This window comes from Meles meles, chromosome 7 (assembly GCF_922984935.1).
Source record: "Meles meles chromosome 7, mMelMel3.1 paternal haplotype, whole genome shotgun sequence".
NCBI lineage: Eukaryota > Metazoa > Chordata > Mammalia > Carnivora > Mustelidae > Meles > Meles meles.
The window spans coordinates 4,802,644-4,821,715 of NC_060072.1; the positions used below are offsets into that span (position 1 = coordinate 4,802,644).

The window sequence follows — 19,072 nt, forward strand, 5'->3', positions numbered from 1 at the left end:
GGGAATTATCTTTATTTTTGTCCATAATTTTAAGCATTTTATTTTATTTTATTTTAAAGATTTTGTTTATTTGACAAAGATCACAAGTAGGCAGAGAGGCAGGCAGAGAGAGAGAGGAAGGGAAGCAGGCTCCCCGCTGAGCGGAGAGCCTGACACGGGGCTCGATCCCAGGACCCTGACATCATGACCTGAGCCTAAGGCAGAGGCTTTAACCCACGGAGCCACGCAGGTGCCCCCCATATTTTTAAGCATTTTCTACATCACCGCCCGGACTCCCAGTGAGGGAATGAGGTTAGTGCCTCTCCTGATGTTCTCCCACCGCGGTTCCTGTCAAAGCCGGCTCACTTACCTGCTTGTCTATTAATAACATAATAGAGCTTCTCCAGCACACCACCCAACGCGAGGGCTGGAACATCCGCCCCGAGTGCCCTCCCTCACCTCCGCCCCGCGGGACCCAGGCATCATGTTGGCTCCCCTCCGTGCCCAGGTCATGGCCATACGCCTCCTACAAGAGCGCGTGTTTCTCTGGCTCCTTCTAGTCTCAGCAAGCGGACCATGTTGTGTTTGATCTGGGGCCCTGAATCTCTCCCTTGGTCCTGTGTGGCTAAAATTGCCCTGAGACGTTTGGTGTGGCTGCGGTTCCCCTGGCAGCCGTGGAGTGTTCTAGTGTTTGGGCATACCACAGTGCATTTGCTCCTCTTCCCATCCGGGTCGTCTCCAGCGTTTGGGTCTTCTAAACCGTGCTGCTGGGAACATTCTCGCACCCGGTGCCTGGGGGCCCGAACCCCTGAGCCCGGGAGGGAGGGGTGTTGGAGGCACTTACCATGCCGTGCCTGGACGCCCACCGTGCCTAAGAGGATGTAGTGAAGTGAGCCTCTCCTGGGCGCCGCCGAGCTTGTGGGGGATCGTACCCCCGCTAGGCCAGCCGGTCGTGCTGGGAACCAGCCCTAGCAAAGGCGAATACAGGAGCTGCAACGTCAGGTGGTCGCGAAGAGTAACGTAATGATGCATGTTTCCGCGATGGGTGCTCAGGATCTCACACACGGGAGGTTCGCTTTGAATTGTAGCTTAACAACATCTGGCCCAGACTCAGAGAGGTGCAGGGGCTCGTCCAGGGTCACACAGCTGAAGCCGAGCCGGGCCCCGAGCCCGTGTGTGTGCTTATCACACCGAAGTAGCCCTCACTTTCTCCTCCCATTTATAATTCTTGCTCCTTGAACACCCTTCCCCCGACCCAAGAAGCCACTGTGAGACCCTCGGGTCCTCATGGAGTCCCAGCTCTGCCACCGATGAGCCGGTGGCCCAGGGTAAGTGAGGAAGCTTGTGGAGTCGGGAGATGAGAAAGTGCCCATTTCCTTACTTGTAGATCACAGGTAACCTCCACCCCTCCTAATCCCAAGGATTAAATAAATACTCCACCAGGCTGGGTGTGCCTTTCTCCTGGGCCCCACGGTCACCCTGGGGGTCCCTGTCCCCTTGGGCCGCAGCTGGATAAGGGAAACCCAGGCCAGTCTGCAGTTGGGGACAAACGGAGTGCCGGGTTCTTTAGAGGGTGAGGAAGGGGGTTTATGTCTGCCGCAGCTCAGGGCAGGCAGGATTCCAGGGATGGAGGGGAGGGTGAGGGAGCTGGCCTCCTTTAGGGCCCCGCTCTAAATCCTTCCAACACGCCCCCTCCCCACCCGGCTCCCCAGGTGGCCTGTGGGCACACCTAGCTGGCCAGACAGGCGACCTAGTGGGCAGATGGAGGGTCCCACCCCAGGATCATAGCTGGCCTCTGTGTAAGCATTTGATCGGCTTCGTGAGGGTTGGGACGGGTCTGTTCTGCCTGCTGTGCCGTCTGCTGTCCCCAGCCCAGTGCCCAGCTGACGCCTTGTAGGGAACAAAAGAACGAATGAATGAATGAATACTTTCACATGCCTCCTTGGTCCCTCCCAGCACCCCTTCAAATGGGTGTGAGATCCCCACTTGCAGATGGGAAACTGAGGCTTGGCTCTGGCTTCTGTTCTCCCCAAGGAGGAGGGTTCTCGCCCCGAGGGAGGCTGGACTCGAGGCCTGGGCGTCGGGAAAGAAATCGAGGCCACCCTCCAGCAGGCGTTCTGTGGGCCTGTCTTTCCTCTTTCTGGCCTGACACTTTCAGTGATTCATTCTTCATGGGATATTTTTGTGTTGCTCCAGTGGGGGGAAAAAATGCCGCTGGGATTTCCAAGGGTTGTTTTATCTCCATGGTGCCGCCAAGTAATTCAGGGGAACAGACAGAGGCAGAACGATGTCGGTCGCGGAGTGTCCCTCGATGGCTTCAGCTGAGCCCTCCCCTTCCCTGGGGAGGAAACCGAGGTGGATTCGAGGGAGCCACTTGGCCTGTGACACGGCGTGGCCCCGAGGGGAAGGGCAGAACCTTCGGGGATGAGGATGGCCAGCCATGCGCCGTTCCCCGGGCCTCAGTCTCGTCGCCTGAGACATGGGGAGAGCAGCAGTGCTCGCCTCCAGTATTCAAGAACGGGACATACAGGAAGGACTCGGTATGTGCACAAAGGGGCCCAGGGCAAAGGGTCAAGGAAGGGGACCAGGGAAACAAGCCGAGGCTAGAACGTGAACCCCAAGCCCAGCTGGCTGGGTGGAGGGGGTCAGAGAGGGGAGAGAGCTCTATACGGAGAGACTGCAGTGTGTTCTCGAAGGGGGGGAGGGGCAGCAGTGGTTTCTGTTAGTGGCAACCAGCACTCTGTCCCCCTTATGACTCTTTCCGACACCCCACACCACAGTTTGCAGAGATCCCTTTGGCCCTGTAGGGGCCCCGTGGAGCGGGTGTTACCGTGGTCTGCCTGATATGGGTGACCGGAGGTCGGCGGGGACAGGGAGCATCGATCGGAGACTCTGAGCCGTCCCACCTGGGTTTCCTGGCCGCAGAGCTGGGGTTTGGGGCTTCTCAGCTACGGCGAGTGGCTCCACGGTGAGGCTGAGGCCCACGGTCACTGTCAATGACAGTAGACGTCAAGCCCGGTCTCTGTGGGAGGAGCGAGCATGTTGCACTAAGGTCTCTGCCTAGATCTCCCTGGCTTCCTCTAAAAGCTTGCTCCTTGCAGTAAGGCAGACCCGGCATCCAGGCCAGTGCGTGTGGATGGAGTTTGTACTCTCTGGGCAGCAAACATCTATCCAGCACCTACTGTATGCAAAGCAAGGCAGGGCAGATAAGAGGCACAGAGGTCCCCTCTGCCCCAGAAGCTTGCCCCAGGCAGGGAAACAGTTAGTCCGCAGGCAGGGGTGGAAGGATGCTAGGGCCAAGTGGAGCACAGACGCAGCAGGAAGAGGAAGTCACCTGCAGGCACAGAGTTCAAACACACTTTCATTTGCCAATGGGCACCCAGGAAACTCTGACGTACCTAAACCGCTGGCTTTGGAAACAGAGTGGGCAACACCAGACAGGAGCCATTTGTGGAGCCCTTGGTCTGTGTGCTGGGGGCTCTGCTAGCGCTTCTGGTTCTTTCTGTCTCTTTGTACCCCAGCAAGGTGGGGGCACAGTTCCCATCTTACAGATCAGGAACCTGAGCCCGGGGGAGTAAGTTGCCTGGCATTCCCAGCTCATGAGCGGCAGAGCGCGGATCCTGGGCTAGGGGCTGTCATCCCCCAACCCACCACGAACCTGTTTGTGGCCAGACAGACCTGAGTTCCGGTCACGGCCCTGACACCCTGCAGGTCGAGGCAAACCGCTTAGTTGCTCTAAGTTATGGTTTATTTATCTGGAAAATGGAGCTCAGGATGCCTACAGTCTTTCACCAATGCATCAAGTGTTTAAAAAGTGCCCACTATGTGCCAGGCCCCATGCTGCTTACGGTGACAAGCAGCCACCACGCGGTCTCCGCAGGGCCAGCTTCTCGGGCATGTGACCCGCAAAGTCACACAGAGCCCGGTGCTCAGGAGAGCCCCAAGCTTGGCTTAATGCTCTGCCATCACTGTCTAGAAATGCCTAATCATTTTTAAACAAGCGCCTGCATTTTTCCATTTTGTGCTGGGCCGTGCAAAGTATGTCACCGGTCTTGGGTCCCAGCCCTCCTCCATCTTACAGTCCAATGGAAGAGACGGATGTGCCCAGAGCCACCGCGCTGAGTGCGCAACCAGAACCGCCATCTGTGTTTGAAGGCAAGGGAGGCAGGCCGTGAGCACAGCGGCAGGGGTCGGGGGACGCCTCTTCGGGGCCCCAGGCCCTGGGGGAATGGTCTGGAACTGCCATGTACGGGGAAGGGACAGCGGGCTGGGGCACAGCGCAAGGATGGAGATGGCTCGTGTGGCTGTAGGGGGGGCCTCCAGGCCAGGAAGGAGCCAGGACCCTGGGGCGATGGGGCTTACAATTTGAAAGCCAGCTCTCTGGCTTCGAGGGGAGGATGGGTTGGGGATGGGCCGTGTGGGGGGACCTCATGGGGCTTGACAGATGCAAGGGAGAGGAAGTGGAGGAAGCCGGAGGGGGCCGGGCAGCCTCCTGGGCTCATGGGTCTGTACGGAGGAGGGAACCAGGGAACCTGGGGGCCAGTGTGAGGTTCAGTGGGAAGCGTGGGTGAGGGAGGGGGCTGGCGCGGGGGGGGGCTGGTGCACGTGAGGGTCTCTGCGCTGCTGGCCCCTGGCCGGCGCGGGGAGGGAACACATCCCTCTTCCCTCCCTCCTGGCTCCCTCCCTCGCGTCCTGCAGGGTCAGGAGGACCCACTTTGATCTTGGTTCTCACAGGCATCTGGCTTCCCCGTATTTATTCCCAGACTTCACATTTCGGAGTGAGATTTCATAACCTTGAAGTGGGCGTTGTCCTGAAAACAAAAGTTCGAGAACTCCGGGTTCCCTCTGCGCCCCTCGGGGAAGGCCCTGGGAACTTTGAATCCCGGCTCTGCCCCCCACTCCCCACCCACTTGCATCCTGGGGAGGACAGAAAACAGCCTCAGGGGTGGTGAGCAGCGGGCGAGCTCCTGAGGGAAGTGCTGGGGCCGGGGAGGGTCCCCACCAGCTGTTAGCTGCCCCCTCCCATCCGTGCCAACACCTGTCTCTTGGGTACCTGCTGCCCGCAGAGGGCCCCGCCCCTGTTTTATTACGAATTCCCAGTGCTCGTACTGCTCCTAGCAGGAGGAAGAAGAGCGTCCAGGCTTCGTGACTAAATCATCTTGGAATCAGTAGCTTCATGATTCTACCCCAGACCGTAGTCCCATGGTGGTGGCCAGGCTGCGTCCCTCTTGCTTGTGTCTGAACGCCCCCCGCCCCTGCCCTGCACTGGGTTCGGCCCCCAGGGTAGCCCCATTAGAGAGTCACTGAGTGACCTCCGGAAGAAGAACCACTCCCTGGACAGCGGATGGGGAGGGCGACCTGGTGGCCTTAGAGCTGGGCCTTGCAGGTTGGTCTGATTTGGACACAGGAGTGGGGGGAAGCCGGACCCACGGAAGGGCCAGCCTGAGCCAAAGTCCTGACTCCTGTGCTCTGCTCTCCGCCACTGGGCACCCAGGAGGCTGAGGCAGGACCTGTCCTCGCCCTGCCGTGGGGCTGGCCACGGAGCTGCTCCTTCCCCCTCTCCCGCCCCTCGTGCACCCCTGCAGGGGAGGGGCAAGGTGGAAGATGTTGGGGTGACAGGCACAGCGGTAGTCACGTGTCCGTCTTTGTTCTCAGTGCCAGGAAATTTCAGGGTGTGCGTGGCCAGGTCTAAGACCGCCACTCAGTGCCTGCCCCTGATCTGCCCTCGAGGCTTAGTGCCCTGCCATGCTCCTACCCACGCTGGCAGCAAGTGAGTCCCACACAGCCCGGGACAACCCGGGGGGCAGAGGCTGGCCCAGACTTTCAGGAGAGTGAGAGAGTCAGGGGGAGAAAAGCTTCCTGAGAGATGGACACCCCAGCTGAGCCTTGAAATCTGGGTCGAAGCGGCCCAGATACAGGATAGGGGAAGGGTGTCCCAGATGTGTGGGAACAGAAGGTGCCAAGGCCCAGAGGAGAGACAGCTGACCCTTGAGGAGCGGAGAGAGTAAGGGGGTGGAAGTGAGGTCCAGACCACACGGGGCCTCAGGACGGGGTGGAGACTTGAACCCGGAGCTGCCGGGACTCCTGAGAACATGGGCGGCCGGTCACACGGGCGCTATAGCAAGCTGGCCCTGGGCCCACGAGGACCTGGATGGGTGGGCAAGGCTGGGGCAGAGGCAGCCTGCAGAGCATCAGCGCGGACCCGTTCCAAGCGCCCACCGCCCGCCAGCTCTGTTCCAGGCTCTCTGACGCATCACCTTATTCAATGGTCACAAGGATCCTGTGAATTAGAAACTATTTTTATTCCTATTCTAGGTCCAAGGAGACTGGGGAGACTTGTCCCAGGCCACACAGGGTGTGGTTACAGAGGTGGAGCCCAGACTGGGCCCCAGACAGTGCAGTCCAAGCTCAAGGACCCAACCTCCAGGCCATGGTTGCCCTTGACCCGGTTGGGGCAGGAGCGGGTGCTGGGCCTCTGGCTGGGGGAAGGTGCATGTGGTCAGAGAAGGGGTGGAAGCCCAGAGAGGATGCGGGATCGCTAGTGCGGGGCGGGGGCATCTTTCGCAACACCTCCCCCCGCCCCCCCCCCCCCCCGCCAGGCCCCGGGGCCCTGACCCGTGGCTGTCCAGACTGAAGGGAAAACAGATCTGTTGTTGTTCCCGGTGGGGTGTAATTCGTCAGCTCTGTCTCTCTCCATATGCCCTCCCTCTCCTTTCCAGCCTCGCCAAATTCGGTGTTTAAAAATAATTCTCAAATCTGGGAACAGCAGTCCCCGGCTGACCCGAGGGGTGGACCGCAGAGATGCGTGCCCGACTCATGTTCTGGATGTGGTCGGAGCCCTCGGGGAGTCCTCCTCGTCCAGAATGTTCTTCCAGTGATTGGAGTTTTATTGTTGGCCCCGAGCTACCCTCGTGGGCCATTTACCAATTTCCAAAGAGCTAGAACCCAAGACCATAAATCGAATCTGTCTGTCGTAAATGTGCTTTCTCGGGGCGGGGGGCCGGGGAGGCCCCGGAAACTCCTGCCACGCTGCGCCGAGGCGGAGAACAGGATCTGGGCCGGCTTGGCCTCCCAACTGAGCCCTGAGGAGCCGTGTGACCTCGAGCCTCAGTTTCCTTCTTTACGAGCTGGGGTTTGATGACCTGCCTGTGCTGGGTGACGAGATTCCCTGATCGTGCAGAGAAGTCAGAGTGCGGGACTCGGGGTGGGGGGCGGCCGGAGCCCGGTGGGAGGAAGGGGCTCCCCCTTTCCTGCAGGCGTCACCTGTGGGGGTCCCAGGTGGCCGTACCCAACAGCATGACTTGCCCTTTACACCTGAGCTCGTAGCCCCTGAGCCCATGTCCCCCTCTGCAGACCCCCGTAGGGCAGGAGGGGATGGCTTTGGCCTTGTGAATGTTCGTGCTATCAGGCGTGTGACCCCTGAGGACAGACCAAGGATCACGGCTGCCACTGAGTTTCCAAAAGCCATTCTGACCCTGCCAGCTGGAGTGGCTGGCTTCTGAGTTTTGCTGTCTCGTGAGAAATGGAATTTTTACGGAACTTCCCTTGTGACACGTGGTGGACTTTGTTCCACCATAAAGTCAGCGTTCGGTTCTGGTGCCTGGGCTGCACCCCTGCACAGGCCCCTGTGCCCCCCTACCCAGAGTCCCTGTACCCTAACCTTTGTCCAGCAAACAGGGCTGTGGCTTCTGTTGGCCCCCACCCCCACCACGGAGTCCTGCCCAGGCAGCCCCAGGTCCGGGTGGGGAGCACGGCCGAGCCGTGGAGTCTGCGCAGCCCGGTACTGGACGGGGACAGATGCAGCCATAGTGGTCCTGCTCCCACACACCTGCAGGAGGCTGGCCCCTGAGGCCACTGTCTCCAGTCCCCCCAGACAGGCCTGGGGGCCTGAGGCCAGAGTTGGCCAGGCTGGGATCCCCTCCCAGTCTGTGGGACTCTGGTCAAGCTCCAAGGCCACGACCCCCAGCTGGCCAGGCCCTGGCCCAGCACCCTCCTGGCCTGATGGAGAGCCTGGGGACCCGTCATTGAGGGGAGAGCTTGGTGGGCATCCTCGCACGGCACAGCGCCTCCTCCCCGTCCCTGGAAGCCAGCCCAGACCCTGTTCAGAGTGGGGGTTAACGAGGGGATGTCGGGAGAGGGGGTGGGCGAGCACGTGAAGGAAGGAGATGGGATGGGGTGTGTCTCATGGGGGGACAGGCTTCTCCCAGCGGACGGGATCGAGGGGGCCTCCTGGAGCCCCTTCTCTGGTGCTGCAGGATTCGGACTCGCAGGAGTAAGAGGAGGACCCGCGGGTGTGAGGGGCCAGAGCAGGAGGAGGGGGGCCTGGGTACAAGGCAGAGGAGCAGCCCCCCACCCTGTATTCATTCAACAAACCCGCGGGCCCTTGGACTTGAGCCCTGGCTCCTGACGCGAGGCACCTGCTCTGCCTGGGCTCGGGAGCAGGCCTTGGCTTCCTCGCCTCTGCCTGCGGCTGTCTCAGAGCACCTGCCACTCCCCAGTCCCCCCCCCCCCCACCCTGTGTTTTCCAGGGCGGATCCTTGGGTTTCCTCAGTGCAAATCCTGGCTAAGCACTTTGAAATGCTTTAATCTCCTTCATCCTCCCAGGAGGGCCCTGAAGGAGGCCAGGAGGAGGCCCAGGCTCAAAACAATTAAGGAGCTTACAGCCAGTGGGGCTCCGATGGGTGCAGGGAGGCCTGCCCCAGAGATAGGAGGGCCCTTCCCCTGCTTGCATAACCTCCGGATGGAGTCGGACACTCTCTCCCCTCCCCGCTCCTCCCCTGGTTCACACTACAGGACCAGCAGCCTCTCGCCTCCTGGGTCCACCCCACGGGCCACGCTGCAGGGGAGAGTGAGGCCCGGCTCACCCGTGGGGCCCTGCCATCCGCGCCCCCTGCGTTTGGCCTGGAGTTCAGTCCTGTCTCCTCCCTCAGAAGTTTTCGAGCCTCCGGGTTACCCAGGGTGACTCCCTGCCCTGCCTGCCCCCACTCAGGAGGACTCCGGGCCTCGTCGGACCCCAGCTATCACCCCTGTGCCCTCCCTGACCGGGCCGCGAGCTCCTGAGGGCAAAGACGAGCTGGCTGGGCCCAGAGCATGTGCCCCGGGACAGCCCGGGTGGTCAGAGGGCCATTCCTGCGGACCGTGGCATGCCCTTCCCAGTGCCCTTTTCCAGAACTGTGTTCTCTGGCGGCACATCTCTGCAGGGTGTGCTCTGCTCTCAGACCTTCCCCTGGGAGGCAGAGGCCTTCACCAAACGGGACAGGACTGGAGGGGCCATGGGACCCCCCAAAACCTGCTCTGTAGAGGGGGGTACAGCCTGGCTGGGAGGGTGCACAGGTTTCCACCAGGGGCGCGGTGGTGGTGAGGGGGTTGTCCAGGCTCTGGCTCCCACGTGAGCCCCAAGCACCCACCACACCTCAGTGTCCCTCCCAACCCATCCTGGGACAATCCCATGGGAGGGTGTGTGACGGTGTCCTGGGGCCACCGGAGCAAAGCTCCCCACAACCCCAGTGTGTGCTTTGCCAGTCTGCAGGCCAGAGTCCAGGATCAAGTGTGGGCAGGGATGGATCTTTCTGGGCACTCGCAGGGGGTCTGGCCAGGCTCTCCCCCAGCTTCTGGAGGTTTGCCAGAGATCTTTGGGGTTCACTGGCTTGTAGAGGCATCACCCCAGCCTCTGCTTCCGTCTTCACGTAGTATCCTCTCTGCGCATGTCTCTGTGTCCAAATTTCCTCTTCTTAAAAGGTCACCAGTCGTGGTGACTTGGGGCCCAGCGGACTCCAGGGTGACCTCATCGTAACTACATCTCCAGTGACCCTTTTTCAAAATAAGGTCCTGTTCTGAGGTACAATGGGGTTAGGATTGCCACATAAGGATTTGGGTGGACACAATTTATATGCCATGATGGGGGGCCACGAGGGGAGGGGATGGTGTGCAGGACCCGAGCCTGGTGCGCAGTAGGTGCTCAGCAAATGAATCCCCATCCCAAGCGTCTACACTTCTCTGCAGCCGCTGGCAGCTTGCAGCCCACAGAGACTCGGGCTGGGCCTCTGAGTTTACACAGAGCATACATAGGCCTTCTCCTGTCCCCAGCCTCCATTCCTGCATCCCTGCACGGAGGGGGTGGTGATGGCGAGCTGTCCTCAGGTTTGTCCTGGGGTTTCAGCAACCTGTAGTTGTAGCCCCCGAGGGCCAAGGCCTCCTGCTACCCGCACCCTCTAGCGTCCCCCACTGGCCCCCAGGCTGCTCCTGTCTCAGGGCCTTTGCACCTGCTGCTCCCCAGTCCACAGCGCTGCTCCTCCCAATAGCCACACTGCTCACTCCGGCCTCACTCGGGTCTGCACGCTGTCACCTCTGCCCGCAGCCCCCCCCCCCAGCCATCCTGTCTGAAAGACGCCCCAGGACCACTCTGTACCCCCGCCGATACACCTGGCTTTATTCCCCCTCATAGCTTTGCGTATTGTGGTAAAACACACATAATATAAAATTGACGTTTTAACCATCGTTAGCGTACAGTTGAGGGGCATCCATCCACGCAGCCGTCACACCGTCCGTCTCCAGGATTCCCTCCATCCTCCCAAACTGACACTCCATCCCCGGGAAACACGAACTCCCATCCATTCCCAGCCCCCGGCACCCACCATCCTACTCGCTGTCCCCAGAACGTGACGACCCCAGGAAGCTCATGGGCGTGGAGTCCTACAGGGTTTGTCCTTTCGTGTCAGGCTCACGTCACCCAACACCATGTCCTCGGGGGGCGTCCGTGTCGTGGCACGTATCGGCACCCCTTTCCCTTTTGAGGCTGTATCCTATTCCGCTGTGCACATCGGCCCCTTTTGCTCCCGCATGTACCCGTCCGCGGACACCAGGGCTGTTTCCGCCTCTTGCCGCTGTGCCTCGCGCTGCTGTGAACACGGGTGCGCAGCATCTGTCTGTGCCCTGCTTTCAGTTCTTCCGGGCGCATCCCCAGGAGCCTCGTAGTGTCTTAAATATTCATCTGCTTGTCTGCGCGCCGTCAGCCCTGCTCCCTGGAGCGCGAGCTGGGCAGGGACACACTCCGCTTGGTGCTGCCTGCCATCTGTTTAGTCCACTGCCGTGTTCGTAATGCATGGAAGGTGCCCGGCTCCGTGCGGAGTGTGGAGGGGTTGATGGAAGTCACTGTGAGTGGCACAGCAAGGAGACATGGGGGTCCGGCAGGTCTCCCCGGAGGTGCGCGAGCTCCGATCCAGTCACCCCACCCCGGGTCCCTGCGCGCAGCAGGCGCTCTGGCCCCCTGCCCTCGGGACACCGGCCCACTGGCCTCAGCCCACCCGTTGTAGTTTCCATCACCTGAGCCATCGGTCCTCCTTTGATTAAGTCTCATCTTGCCATGAAAAGCAAAGGAGGTGAGAGTTGACTGGTGGGGGGGGGTCATTCATTCCAGAAAGGAAACTGGATGGCAGCGTTTCCGTCATCCGAGGCCCAGCCCCGGCTCCCAGCAAACGCGCTTCCCTGCCCGTCCCCCGCTGTGGGCAGCAAAGCCCGTGTCTGCGCCCGCAGGCAAGGCAGCCCACACCCAGCCTCTGCCGGATCTCGTTAAACAGGCAGCTCCCGACGGATCGATGCCAGCCAAATGATGACCAGTTGTGGCCAGCAGTCCTTGAACGTGCTCACCGTCCTCTCGTTGCTGATTTCTGCAGGTAGAATGGGTGCCTGGCTGGGCGGGGAGCGGGGGCATGGGGGTGGGCTCCCTTCCCGGGGTCAGCACAAGCCCAGTTGGGATTCTGGGTACCGGCGGGGGGGGGTGCCCCTAGACCCTGGCATTCCCGCTGGTGAGGAGTTAATATGTGGTGCTGTTCGGGGAGAACCTGCTGTGTGCCGTGCCCCACGTGCATGCTGCGGGAGCCGCGCTGAGTGTCGTCCCTGACTCGGGGGGGTTCATGGTGGCTGCCAGACCTGCGAGAAGCCTTTGCACAAATTCTCCACCTATGCCTAAAAGTCAGGTCCAGAGCGTCACGGTCATCCCCTTTAAGGATGAGGAAACTGAGTCTTAGAGCCGCGCCTGCTAGCAGAAGGCACCAGAGCTCATGCAGGGGCTGCGGTTCCAATCCGCCTGCCAGCACCCGACCACCTCCTGGGATCCCCCTGAGACCGCAGGCGGGCTCTCACACTCTTGTTTACAAAGGTGGACATAAGGCAAGTCCTTCCACGGTTCCAAACGAAAGTGGGCGCCTGGAGAAGCCCGCCCTACCTCCCAGCACCAGCGCTGGCTGTCTGAACACCTGAGCAAGGCACCTGTTCTGTGTGTCCCTCTGTCTCTGTCTCTCTGTGTCTCTGCTCATGCATCTGTGCACAGGACCTCCTCGTGCCCTCTTGCCCTTTTGTTGAGGGCCTGACTCTGAGGGAGGCCGCGAAGGGCCCTGGGGACGGCCGGCTCCAGGATCCCACAGCCAAAGCCAGGCCAAGGGTCTGGGGGCCGCTGTTTACCAAACTCCTCCCTGACTCCGTTTCCGTGCATGAGTGCATCTGGTCCTCCCGGCCTCCTGGAAGAGAGGAGACGGTCCTCACCCCTTTTACAAATGAGGAAACAGGGCTCAAAGGAGGACTGTGAGCTGCCCAAGGCCACACGGTCACCTGTTAGATGTTGCCACACTGTGTTCATCCCTTGGAATCCAAGTGAGAGGCTCTCTCCTTGGTGTCCTCTCTCCACTTGGACCGGTTCTCCTGGTTCATAAGTACTGGCCTCCTAACAGCATCCGTCGGCCCTCGGGGCCCCGGGCGCCGCAGGCCGAGAACCACACTGAGCCCCGAAGCCAGCAGGTGCGGCCCTGTGTTACCCACTCATTCACGCACCCCTCCCTGCTCAAAGCGAGGCCGAAGCTTTGCTGTTTACAAAACTCTCCTCGGAGCCCCAGCCATCCGGGCTGCCAGGGGTCTCCCCTCTGTCGGGGGAAGGAGGCCAGGAGAGGTCGTGATGGCGCAGGTGACCCGCGGGCTCCAGGATTCGGACCCCGCTGTCCCAGCTCCTAGCTCTGGGCGACTTCAGCTCATTCTCCCTCGGGAGTGGCGGTGGCCTCCACTGCCTGACCCTCGGTGGGACTTCTGTCCCCTGCCTTACTCAGCCTCCCTCCCAGCCCAGCCCTGCACAGTGGGCTTCCCTGATGCCCAGCTCAAAGGCCACCTCCCTGCCCCGTCGCTTCCCTCCCGGGTTCCTGCCTCCAGTCCTGTCCTCCCCCTCCAGCCCCAGGGCCTGAGCCGGTCTCTCTGACTAGCCGCTTGCCTGTGGCGGACACATCCAGCCGACCCACAGCAGGGCGTCCTCACCTGTCCCAACACACACCGGGCTTCCTGCCTCTAATGCTCACATCCAGCGCCCCTGTGCGTCCTTCCTCTGGGCCGGCAGGTCCCAAACCCCAGCCTGTCCACCTCCCCTGCGGGGCTTGCCTCCCAGGTCAGCGTGGCTCATTCGGAAGGTCTGCCGAGAGGCCTATGAAGCCGCATTGGTGCCCGTCCCCGGAAGATCAGTTGAGGCAGGTCAGGTCCACACTGTGTGACCACTGCTCTGAGCCTCAGTTATCTCTTCTGTACAATGGGAGTACATGAGATTAAGGGAGATGGGTTATGCCCCACTGAGGATAGGGCGTCTTTAATGACCCATCTCCCTGCAGAAGGATCTTCTATTTCCCAAGGTCAAGGCCAAGCATGGGGGCCTGCAGGACTCCCCTGACCCCTGAAACTCTGAGACCCTCTTCCCAAATTGGCCACGTCTATCCCCACGAACGAGGGTGCTGTACTTTGGGCACAGGATTTCATGAGACTACCCAAGCCAGGCTCAGCACTCCAGCTCGTGAGGCCCATCCGCCCACCGGCCAGTGCAGCCCAGCTGGGACTCCCCTCCAGCAGCCCCGGGCGCACAGGGAGCCGTGAGGGCTGCTGTCTGATTACCTCTCCGAGGAGACAGAGCTTCCAACGAGCCAGCGGAGGAGCTTTTGCAAAACCAGAGCCTTTGTGGTTAGAGAAATGTATTCAGCCAACGAAGCCCCTTTTCAGCGATACAAATTAGATACAGCGATCCCTTTTATGAAGATACTAATTAAGCCGGAGACCGCGGGCTCCAGGTTTTTTCCATTGTTATATTTGCTTAGGCTCTGCCTCCTATTTATCACCATCCGCACGCCTGGTAAATACTGTCCTGGGTTTGCAGCAGTCTCTGTGGCTGAATAGTGGGCTCCCTCCTCGAGCCCTGGGAGGGAGGGCCCCAAGCCAGGGCAGCTCCGTGGCCGTGAGTTGGGGATAGCCAAGGCCAGCCCCTGGGGACCTCTGGGGCTAGAGCACTAGTGTAGGAGAAGCCCTGGAACCAAGGAGTTGCTGCTTCCTTTGAGAGGGGGATCCGGTTCCTGTACCCTGGCTGCTCTCCAGCCAGGCGTCCTGGGCTTGTGGTCGGGCCCGTCCCCAGTCCACTCGGTAGCAGTGGAAATTGAAGCTGGTGACAGGAGCGGAGAGGGCTTGACTTCAGACCCAGGCAGGCTTGAGTTGGAGTCCCTCTACCACCTCTTACCCGCTCAGACAGCTCACAGAGCCTCAGTTTTTCCATCTGTACAGTGGGATCCCAGAACTGCCGGCTAGGCTGGCCAAGTGGGTTAAATGGGAAGTAGCGTGTGACGAGCACAGTAGATGCTCAGTTAATATTGTGTCCTAGTCAAGTGCCTGCTAAGTGCAGAGCTGCTGGAGGGGATCCCTGGAGGCCTAAGATGCAGCCGTGCGTCCGGGGGACCCAATGTAAGCAGGGCTGGCATCGAGGGAGGTCTGGGGTGGGACAGCAGCGCAGAGCCAGCTTCCTGGACTACACACTGGCCCACAAAGCCTTCCTGGGGAGGGAAGAGGCTAGCAGCACCCTGGGGCAGGTGGACCAGGCTCCTCGTCCCAGCACTCGTGGACTCCCGGGGCAGTGGGTTTGGGGGAGCCCCCCACTGAGCCTGGGGACTCTGTTTTCCAGTCTTGTCGGCGCATTTCCGGGTCTGTGAGCCCTATACGGACCACAAAGGCCGCTATCACTTTGGCTTCCACTGCCCCCGGCTCTCGGACAACAAAACCTTCATTCTCTGCTGTCACCATAACAACACGGTTTTCAAGTACTGCTGCAACGAGACAGAGTTTCAGGCGGTGATGCAGGCGAACCTCACGGCCGGCTCCGAGGGCTACGCGCACAAGTGAGTACCGGGCTGGGGCCTCTGTCGTGGCGGGGTCCGCTCCATCACCCCATCCCCTGGGGCGGCTGTCAGGTAACTGGAAAAGGACAGGTGGGCCTGGAAGGATTCTGGAAAAATCTTCAGGTGACAGGTTTTCCAGGCTGTCTGTCCTCTGATGTTAGCCTTCTCTTCTGAGAAACGGGCACAGTACCCACCTCCTGGGGCTGCTGCAGAAGGTGAGTGAAGTCAAGGATGTGGGATAGTAGGCTTGGAGGCACGGCAGGTGCAGGGGCCAGGAACCTATGTTCCTTCCTTCGTTATTTATTCGATTGGTGGTTCTGACTCAGAGATGAATCCCACACAGCCTCTTTCCTTAAGGTGATCAAAACAGGAGGGACCAAATTTACCCTGCAGAAAAGCAGTGGGGATATGCTAAGGAAAGCCGTGCATGATCGAAACAGCATGCATTTCTCTTATCATGAGTGAAAGAAACTAAGCCACTTTCCACATCTTTGGAGTCACTTGTATTGCTTTTACCGTGAGCTAGCTGTTTATGTCCTTTGCCATTTTCCCATGGAATTGTTGGCTTTTTTCTTATTTATTCACAGGGACTCTTTATATATGAAAGAAATCCAATGAGTTGCAAAATCTTTTCTCAGTGTGTCTTTAAATGTGTGGTACTTTTATCTCATGCTTAATTTTTAGTTGTTATATAACCAAATTAGATCCATTTCTTTTCTTTTATATCTTCTGGGTTTTGTATCAGATTGAGAAAGGTTTTCCCTATTCAGAGGTCATGAAAAATCCTCCTCATGTTTTCCTTTACCTTTTTTTTTTTTTTTAAAGATTTTATTTATTTATTCGACAGACCGAGATCACAAGTAGGCAGAGAAGCAGGCAGAGAGAGAGGAGGAAGCAGGCTCCCTGCTGAGCAGAGAGCCGGATGCGGGGCTCGATCCCAGGACCCTGAGATCATGATCTGAGCCGAAGGCAGAGGCTTTAACCCACTGAGCCACCCAGATGCCCCTCCTTTACCTTTTTTTTTAATGTGTTAATTTTTCGCCTTCAAATCTTTGATCTGTTAGGAGTTTATTTGGATGAAAGTTTTGAGGTAGGAATCCAACTCTATCATTGTTTTTTCCAAATGGGTAGCCAGTTGTCCCAATACCATTCAATGAATCGTCCCTCTTTCCCCCACTGAAGTAAACTGCAAACTTATATACTATAATATACTAGATTTGGCGATCTGGATAGATCGTGATACGTTTTCATGGCTTTCATTGGTCTTCCCATACACTGGTATCCCACTGGATTAACTCCTATGGCTTTTGATATGTTTTAATGCCTTCTTAATCTATCTCCCCGGCTCTTTTGTTATATGAACTTTAGAAGCAGCTTGTGTAGTCTCGCTACTCCAAGAATACACTTAGTATTTTTTACTGAGATTACATTAAGTTCATAGATTAATTCAAAGAGAATGGACTTTTCACGATACTGAATCCAAGAACACAGTACAGACAATCCCTGATTTATGAGGCTTCGACTTATGACTTTCCAACTTTACGATAGTACGAAAGGGGCATGCACTCAGTAGAATCCATACTGAATTTTGATCTCATCCCAGGCTGGCAGAATACAGTACAGCCCTCGTTCATAATGCTCAACGGGGGCTGTGAGCTGAAGCTCCTCATCAACCAAGCAATCATGAGGCTTGACATCTGACACACTGGCAAGCATTCTGTCCCCAGACAACCATTCCGGTTTTCACTTTCAGTACAGTATTCAGTAAATGATGCGGCATGGTCCACACTTGATAATCAAATAGGCTTTGTGGTAGATGACTTTGCCCCCGCGGTAGGCTATTGTGGGTGATCTGAGCACATTTAAGGTGAGCCGGGCTACGCTGTGACATTTGGTGGGTTGAGTGTAGTAAGTCCTTACAATATTCTCAGCTTACAGTTGGCTTACTGGGACATAGCTGCGTCGTAAGTTGAGGAAACTCTGTTTGTCTTTCCAATTATTCAAATTTTCTTTCATAGCGTTTCAGGATTAATTTCATGAATTTTGTATGCATGTCTTCCGCACCGTTCATACTTATTTCTTCACACGTTGCTGTTATAAATAGGGTCTTTTCTCCCACTGCATCGTCTAACCCACTCTCATTTGAACGACAAAACCTAACAGTTTCTACACGTGAGTTTTATACCCAGCCACCGTACTGAAATTTTCATCTTTGTTATACTTTTTCAGTTGATAATCTCTTAAATTTCCCATTATGCTATTGGCAAACCATGGTAATTTTACCTGCTTTCCAGTTTTTGTGCCTCATTCCTTTTTCTTGTCCAGTCATGTTGGCTAGTACCTCTAGAACCCTCTTGGGAATTCTCAAGCATTCGTCTCTTCTTCCTGATAGAACTCAGGTATTTCCCCAGTAAGCCCAAGGCTGATTCTTGGGTGGCTCTATTTTTTTCATGGTGAGGAAAAGTCCACTTGGAAGGAGGGTTTGTTGAGTGACCGTGGAAGGGAGTGGTGGTACCACTGGGAGGTCTGGACCCCCATCCGTCTGCCAATGTCAGGGCTGGAATGCTTCACCACTGTGCCGTGCTCGCTCGGGGGAAATCTCCCTTCCTCTTGGTCAGGCAGGAGATGCAGACTCCTTGACTATCATCCAAATCTCCCTCCCCCCACCAAGGCCGATCCCCAGCCTTCCTTCCTCAAATGCATGGGTGCTTCCCCTGAATATCTTGCCATCTGCTCAGGCCTTAGAATAATTCTGTGTGTGAAGTCGTTCAGCAAGCCCTGTCCATCACAGAGGCTGGAATCAGGCCCGGAATCTGACCCGAGGCTTTTATAAGACCACAGACGGACTCCCTGAGGCTGGAAATTGGTGCCAGCCCTGGGGTCAGGACCCCAGAATGCTGTCGTTGCCGGCCGAAAGCCAGACGAAAGACAGAGGCTTGGCAAGGCGAGCCGACTTCTCCAGGGCTCCGGCGACTGGTGTCTGGGATCCTCATTTTGAAGCCCACATGTTTCTATAATCTGCACATTTCCACAGGATCTCACACAGAAGACTCCCATCATTTCAGCACCGCGGGGCCTGGTTGCTGTGAGGAAGAGTTCAGCCATACAATAAAGCCATTCCCCTGGGGAGGAATGGAGCTATTGAAGAAAGTGAGCTTAGTTCAGATTCTTTAACCTCAGAAAGCGCTTACAGAGTGTGCGGCACGGGGCCGGCTCGGTGCTCGGCTCCGTCCTTGCCGTGTCCCGGAGGGCACTTGGTGGCCCAACCTGAGCCCACATCGCACGCAGGGAAGGTGAGGCACGGGGAGCTTGTGTGAGTCGCTGGATCGAGGCAGCCCGTCGCAGGAGCCCAGCTGTGTCTGGAGGCTGCTTTAATAAATCTGGGGCCTCCACCAATGGAGGCAGATCCCTGGAGTGGGGATCCCCACCACGGCACCACTGACACGGGGGTCTGGATCGTTCTCGGGGTTGGGGGAGGGCTACCCCATGCGCTGGCTGTGGCAGCCTCCCTTGTTACCACCCATGAGCCATGGGGGGCAGCCCCTCCCCTCCAGTGACAACCAGCCGCGTCTCCTGATGTTGCCAAGTGTGGGGTCAGGATCGCCCCATTGGGAGTCGCTGCTCTGGAGGGATTCCTTCTCGCGATTCCCCACCGAGCCGCCCCACCCCCTCCCTTCCCACAGATGTGGACGGAGGCCCAGAGAGGGGCTGCGCCTAACGCAGAATACTTGGGCTCCGCTCCGCACCCAGGCTGTACCACACCTGTTGTCTCTGCGTTTCCTGCAGGGAGGCCTGGTGCCGGATTCCCCTGCATCCAGAACTTGTTTAGGCGCGGGGAGCCATGTGGTCCAGAGGAATGAGCATTTCCAGGCGGGGTTCCCTGCAGCCTGAGCGTGAAGTGCAAGGAGACG

At 58.3% G+C, this 19,072-nt stretch overlaps 1 protein-coding gene across 5 annotated transcripts in view; it reads left to right on the plus strand.

Annotated features, from left to right (window-relative positions):
* The window catches only part of SHISAL1 (shisa like 1), a 73,109-nt gene that overhangs the window by 16,014 nt on the left and 38,023 nt on the right, over positions 1 to 19,072 (plus strand). For 4 of the 5 annotated variants that reach the window (XM_046013654.1, XM_046013653.1, XM_046013657.1 and 1 more), the window contains exons 2-3: positions 11,556 to 11,651; positions 14,948 to 15,161. In XM_046013654.1, coding sequence (XP_045869610.1) covers positions 11,585 to 11,651; positions 14,948 to 15,161 — 281 coding nt within the window. In that variant the 5' untranslated portion in view covers positions 11,556 to 11,584. Of the gene's footprint in view, positions 1 to 5,733; positions 5,750 to 11,555; positions 11,652 to 14,947; positions 15,162 to 19,072 lie in introns of those variants that run through there. The other variant, XM_046013655.1, reaches the window with a different exon arrangement.